Here is a 7240-nt window from a genome sequence, read left to right on the forward strand (position 1 = left end):
AAAACCCAACAGCAGTAACTTGAGGCAAGGCAAAGTTCTAGCAGAATGTGTTACTATTGTGTTACTGGATCCCACAAAACAGAGCAATCCCTTTCTGCGTTTTTTCTTACAAAATGTTCACTTTTCTTGCTGCAGCTTAGCATACCTGCAAACATTTGTGTACTGTGCCAAATTGTTTCTTTCATCAGTAGTGTTTGGACGAGTATTTGTGAAAAATGCATCACAGCTTCTTTGTATTCATTACAAACATCACACTTAAAAGACACCAGAAGCTGCTTGTGTGGGCTGTTGCTTCTCTGCTCCTCCTCTCCTGTGGGTTTCATGCTCCTGCATGGACTGTGCAGGGACGCACAGCAGCAGCACTGCAGCCAGGTGTGGGCAGCAGCAGCCACAGGGGCAATCCAAAGCCCTAGTACCACTAGTTGCAGGTGGCCAGTGGACACAGCACAGCTGATGACAGACAACTAAGCTTGCTGAAGACAAGGTTCACAACATCCACTGCTCTCCACCCAGCTGCCCAGCCAGTAATGACATCAGAGAAAGCTACCAGGTTGGCTCAGCATAATTTCCCCTGGGAGAATCCAAGTGCAAAACTAGATCCAAAATCTCTGACGAGCACCAAGAGAACTCATTTAGAATTGAAATCACTTCCATCAAACCAGACATTGCTGCAGTAGTTTCAAGGAAAAAAGGACAAATATCCTGCAAGTTTGATGGGATTGTTGCCCACATATATTAATATTTTAAAGTATTTTATTAAATACATGGATATACAAAAAGAAAGTTTGTTACTTCCATACATTAAATCAAGGTATGTGTATGTGGCCTGAGACAATTCCTTTTCACTCAGCCAAGCCAACAGCTTGGTCAGCCATGGCCTTGGGAGTGCAGAGGGACGTGCTGTGTTGTCCTGCAGCCAGGAGCAGAGACCAGGAATGGCTGCACCTGCTGAGGGTGCGCAGGGATGTCCCAGCGTGAAAGGCAGCAGGGCACTGGGTTTGCTGTGCTCCTCTGAGGGACAGACCTGTCAGAGGAGTGCTGCAGCTCAGCAGAGCAGACAACACAGCGCTCGCAGGCTCCATCGTGATGTCACTGTCATCATGGATGGCCCAAGGATCAATGTGGTCTGAGCTGCCAGGCATTGGACCAAGCTCTCTGCATCGTTGACCAAAGGCACTGAGGGCTGCCACAGGAAGAAACAGAGCAGGGATGAAGCAAGATGCTGAGATCCCAGGCAAACTCCACACCATGCCAGTGCCACACATCTCTGGCCCAGGCCAGGGAGGACAAACAGATCGGGAAGGCCCCAAATGCATTAGAATCACCAAATCACCTCAATTGGGAACACCTTTGAGATCATGAGCATCACATAACCCACGTGTCCTTCCCCGTTTCCACGTTCCACATTCTCTCCTTCACTCCCTCACAGCCTGCAAAGGAGGGTCTCCTTCACACACTCCAGGAATCTCCCCAACTGTTTCGTCTCCAGGTATTCTACTTCCAGCAGACAAAGGGAATGTCAACTTTCTCAGTGAAACTTCTCCTAGCTGCTTGTAGGAGATATCACAGAATCACAGAATCACAAGGTTGGAAATAACCTGCAAGATCATCTAGTCCAACCACCCTCCCATTCCTATTAGTACCACAAGCTACTAAACCATATCTCGTAGCTCCTCATCCAGGCGCCTCTTGAGCACTGCCAGGGACGGCATCTCCACCACCTTCCTGGGCAGCCATTCCACTGCCTGACCACCCTCTGAGAGAAAAAGTTTCTCCTAATATCCAACCTAAACCTCCTCTGGTACAACTTCTGGCTGTTTCCTCGGATCCTACTATTTGCCTGGGAGAAGAGGCCAGACCCTTTTGCACCACAACCTCCCTTCAGGAAGTTGTACAGTGCAGTGAGGTCTCCCCTGAGCCTCCTCTTCTCCACACTGAACAATCCCAGCTCCCTCAGCTGCTCCTCATAAGACTTGTGCTCCAGACCCCTCACCAGTTTTGTTGTCCTTCTCTGGACACGTTCCAGGGCCTCAATGTCTTTCTTGTAGTGAGGGGCCCAAAACTGAACACAGTACTTGAGGTGCAGCCAATATCATCTCCCTCTTAATCATGCTTGGGCTCCCACCACAATATCAGCCTTGCTGCTTTTTCCTCTGACTCTGCCTTAGGAGGAAGTTTTTCCCTCAGAGGGCAGGGGACCCTGGCACAGGCAGCCAACAAAACATGTGGGTTCCCCATCACCGGAGCTGCTCAAGGCCAGGTTGGATGGGGCCCTGGGCAATCTGATCCACCGGGGGCCATCCTGGACACAGCAGGGGCTTGGAACTGGGTGGCCTTTAACATCCATTCCAACATAACCATTTGACCGCCCTGGGATTTCGTGGCTGCACGATCTTTCAGGTCCCTTCCAACCCAATCACTAGGATTTCATGGTTCTGTGATTCATAAGGTCGCTTGAAAGCCAACCTTCCTAGGATTCTATGGTTCTGTATTGTTCCTCAGCCCCAAGTGCAGTGAGGTCTCCCCTTGGAGGGGAGCAAAGCATGGGGGGCTCTCTGCCCCTGGTTTCAGTACACACACCACAGCCCTCACTTAGCCCTGATTATATCCTGTAGCTTCTCCTGGCTCAGGTCCATTGAGTAGCGCGCAGCAAGCCCTAGGCACAGAGCACCCATCAGATCCTGCTCCCAGCAGCAGAACTTTTTTTGGGGGGGGGGAACTTTGCTCCCCAGCAGTGAGATTAGCCGAGAAGGGCCTGAGCAAGGCACCGGAGCACTGGGACCCACTCATGGGGCTCCTAGTGCCAGAGGGCAGTGGCTGGGACTGCCAAACACTGCCAAGAGAGGGACAAAGGGGCTGTGGCACACCAATGAACCTCACAGCCTCCTCTCGCAAGGCTGCCTGAGGGTCCTATAGGAAGGGCTGGCTCTGCTGCAGGTATTCCTCTGCCATGCTCTGGTCCCACTGCAGCTGGAGAGAGCACAAAAACATGGGGACTGCAAATGCTCCCCAGCTCCCTGCACTGTCCCTGTTGGTCTGGAGCTTTGGGGTTCTCCTTACCAAGCACTCTGCAATCCTCCACGTCTCCTGTTTTCCAGCCAGCTCCCGGAGGTCGTTTCAGTGCAGGAGATTGGCTGTTTGTACAATGGCTCTCCCGGCAACCTGCAGGGAAGCAGAAGCTGGGAGATGGCACCATGGCCCAAGGAAGGAGACCTGGCATTGCAGTCCTCTTGGCAGGGCCAGGAGCCTTTTCCGACTAGGTTGCCCAGAGAAGCTGTAGGTACCCCATCCCTGGAGGTGCTCCAGGCCAGGATGGATGGGGCCATGGGCACCCTGATCGGGTAGGTGACAACTAGCCCATGGTAAAAGCTGGGCTTTAGCTGCTCCTCCCATTGCTGCCCAAGAAGCCCAATGCCACTTCTGTTGACAACGCCCCACTCACCTTCTCCCATGTCTCAGAGAGTATGACAAGCCCTCCGAGCACCACCCTGTGCATCTCCGCGCTTGGATGCTTCATAAAAGTCTTGACGCGGCATAGGTCACCAAAAGAGCCTTCACTATCTTTGCTCTTTGCCATTAGGTGAAACAAAGACATCAACAAGAGCCTGCAGGGGCATGCGCAGCCCTGAAGGGCAGCAGTGTTATCCATTAACTCACTGCCAAGAAGAGGATGCACATGTCTTCTGTGACTCCTTCTACCAGCCTGCTCATCTGTGAACCCTTGGTCACCTCCTTCAAAACCTTCTCCAAGGTCCGTGGCATGCAGAGCATCAGCTCCCACACGTCCAGGGTGTTGCTACAAACCCAAATTGGAGGCAGGGCTGCCTTAGCCAAAGCTAGAACCCTTCAAGCCCATACCCTTCAAGCCCACATTGTTTGGTGAGCCCTGCATGAGCAGGAGGGCACCTGGAAGAAGCCCTCCAGGCTGTTAAGGACAGTACCTGTCGCTTGGTGGAGAGGACTGCACCAGGTTCCTGACTTCTTCCATGTGAATCTAGCTGGTCAGAAGGAGGAGCAGGGAGACCAGGCAGTGCCATGCTGCCTTTGTGGCAATGCTCCTCAAATTCTTGTGGATGGAGGTTGTGATCTGGGTTTTCTAAAGGGAACACAAGTGAGGACAGACCACAACCATTTCCACAGGTGCTGCTGAAACCACTGCACTCCCCACCGCTAAGAATGGCTTCAGGAGCCCAAGAGACCTCAGCTGGGAAGGAAAGAACAGCACCTGAAAGGACTCAAGGATGGGGCAGTGGACAAAACGTGGTTACATCTGGTATCCAGAAGGCGTAGTCTTCCATGGCCACAGCTATCACACTGCAGGCTGCCTCTCTGTCATAGATGCTGGAGTCAACCATCACTTCAAGAGCTGTGAGGACGACGTCCATCCTCTCAGCAGGCCTGAGGTATCCTCCAAACACCTGTGGGTGGAAGCAGGGGAGAGAAGATGTGTCACACTGAGCATTCCAGTGGTGCTTCCTGGTCCAGCAGGGAGAGCAGCTCTGCAGAGAGATGCTGGGCAGCAGTCTGTAGGAAAGCTGGAAGCATCAGCTTCTGTCACTGCGTGGTGCAGGATAGCAAGAGAGGGCTCTGGGAGAAGGACTGTGGGTGGGGGCATGGGCAGTTGGTAAGAAGGGTTTGCTGACAGCCAGGAGGGCTGGATCTGCTGCCATAACACTCCCCTTGCTCACAAACATTTCCTGCTGATGCTGTGAGCAAGATCCTCAGCAAGGCAGGACATCACCTTGGCACAATCACTGGGACTGGACAAGTTACCACATACAAAATTTGCATCCTGCAGCATCTCATAGAGATGCACATACTTTTCCATCACTTCTGTCAGGGCTGTCTCTAAAAGGGAGGAAACACAGAAGAGTCAGAAGGAAAGTCAGCTTTGTCATCAAACTCAGCAACTGGGGAAAAGCTGCTTTAAACTGAAAATGGCACCTTATGGTGGAGGAGACCTATGGTGTAGGAGACCCATGGCATAGGAGACCTAGGTTGATGGGACCCACAGTTGATGGGTTGAAGAGAGTGAAAGAAAGGGATTATACAGCTAAAGGCAGTGGGTGCTGGGAACAAGAGGGAGTTTAGGAAATATGAAGCTGCTCTGAAGAGTAAAGGAGCTCAGGAAACTCACAGACTCCATGGTCAGGCTTCACGAAGCACAAGAAGCATAAGAACAAGAGACATGAGCAGACAGAGGAGCAGAGAGATGCTGCCTGACCAATCTTCTCCTACCTCTTTTGTGTTTGACAAATGCATGGAGATGATAAAGCACATCTACAGCTAGAACTCTGGTGGTATCAAGGCCACAACTGAAAAGGCAGAGCTGACCCAGCAGCTCTCCCAGGATTGGGAAGTAGATCTTGATGACTGACTCATATATAAACTCGCAATTTTCAGTGTGTTGCCAGTCCTGGGTGACAGAAAAAGAGAGGAAGGCAGAGTAGAGTGGAGACAGAGCAGGGCCTGGAGAGGGAAGAGTGGGGATGAAGACGGGGCAAAGACCCTTGTTCAGGACAGAGCCCTGCTGAGAGCTCCCAGCTGCAGGCACCCCTGAGCTGCTCTGGGATGTGGAGAATGGGAGACAGCCTGGCTGATGGGTGCCTGGCTCCTTACTTTTTCCATAAAATCCACGATCATCCATAGAATCCCATGCAGGGCTCTTGTACGAACGTGTATGTGCTGGGAGTGGAAGAAGTGGGGCAGAGCCTGCAAAGAGAGAATCTGCTGGTACTTGTCCTGGGAGCTTCTGCTGCTCCAGCAGGAGCTCTAGGATCTTCCCCACAGGGAAGGAAGAACAAAGCAGCAGGGGCGGGATCCTTTGCAGACTGTCACATACAAGGAGGGTCTGTGCCACTGCAGTAGGGACACTCCCATCCCTCGGGCTGCCAGACCTGAAAGATGCTGCGCAGCTCCTCCCTCATTCTGGAGTTGAGTTCTGCACCAAGGCTCACAGCATGACGTTCATGGCAATAGTGGTCAGCAAGAGGATAGAGAGCTGTAGAAGGGCGCCTGCGGCACCTCACAGGGCACTTCATCCTAACCCTATCCCCAAAGAAGAGATGAGGGTGGAAAAGCAAAGCTGGTTTGCTACCCTGCCCGAGACTCCTATGGTCACAGCACAAGGAGCAGCCCAAAAGGACCTGGGGCTCTGGTGGCTTACGCAGCACACACCTCAGCATACAGATCTTCCTCCTCTTTTAGTATGCCCAGTTCCAGAGGCAAAAAGACAACACTGTTCAAGCAGGAATTCAGGATGCTCTCTGTTTTGCCTTCCACTGCTGTCTTCACAGTGCTGGAAGGGGGTAGAGGAGCCTGTTGGACACTGTGCCTCACACTGGCCAGTGCCACATTGAGTTAAGTATGACTGCTATCCCCAGTGCTTCCCACCAATTACTCATGTGGACGTACGAACTCCACCTTGTTCTTCTCCTCCTCAGGCCTGCCAACCCAACCTTGGCCTCCTGGCGGGGGGCCTCACCTCTGTCTCATTGGACTGAGAATCAAAGTTGGCAAAAGGGGAAAGAAGAGAGGAAGATTTGCTGGCTACTCTGGGCACGCCAGAGAGACATGTCGATAAGTGGGCTGTGCTCAGGATTGCCTTGAAGGTCCCTGTGTGTACGGGAACTGCTAAGCCAAGGCCTGAACCTCTGATTGATCACCTGAGGCGAGCCGTGAGTCAGCCAGAGGAGCACAGGTGAAGGCAATTCACCTGTGCTGCTGGAAGGGGTGGAGCCTGGCTCCACCCCTCCTAGACCTATTTAAGAGCTGGCTACCAGAGGGGAAGGATCTCTTCTGGAGATCACCTCTCTTGGTGTCTTCTGGTGAGCTCAGCTGAAGGGTAAGCTCTTCCGCTAATTCTCTTTTGTGATCGTTGTTTACTTTGCCTAATTCTCTTGATTATACACTGTGTTCCAACCATGTCCTGTCGCTGTCCCTCCTGGCAACTGTTCAGGCTTTCCCTTTCAAATGAGCAGAAAGATAAGCCTCCCTTCACCAGGAAGAATTGATTTATGACACAAAAGCCAAGATAAGAGCAATACTGCATTTACAGATTTGGACCTGTTCTACAATAATTTCTGCATGCAGATCGGGCTGCTGGAATGCTAAACCAACGGGGCTGGTGTTATCACAAAGGGCTTGTAAAAGGAAGAAAACAGGAGAAGCACCAACCTCCAAATAAGCATACGAGAGCCAGGAAGTCGCGTGGCAAGCCTGTTAAACCTTTACATGTGCA

At 52.0% G+C, this 7240-nt stretch overlaps 1 protein-coding gene across 1 annotated transcript; it reads right to left on the reverse strand.

Annotated features, from left to right (window-relative positions):
- Positions 1-779: 779 nt before the first annotated feature.
- On the reverse strand, positions 780-6708 carry LOC122168333. Its single transcript, XM_042833552.1, has 5 exons — positions 4226-6708; positions 3942-4096; positions 3658-3796; positions 3061-3162; positions 780-1183 (listed from the first exon to the last, which is right to left on the reverse strand). Exons 2-5 carry the CDS (start codon positions 4035-4037, stop codon positions 843-845), a joined length of 678 nt encoding a protein of 225 aa, XP_042689486.1. The 5' UTR covers positions 4038-4096; positions 4226-6708; the 3' UTR covers positions 780-842.
- Positions 6709-7240: the final 532 nt, after the last annotated feature.

Source organism: Centrocercus urophasianus, unplaced genomic scaffold (assembly GCF_019232065.1).
Source record: "Centrocercus urophasianus isolate 14NV4802_14NV808 unplaced genomic scaffold, USGS_Curo_1.0 seq_42, whole genome shotgun sequence".
NCBI lineage: Eukaryota > Metazoa > Chordata > Aves > Galliformes > Phasianidae > Centrocercus > Centrocercus urophasianus.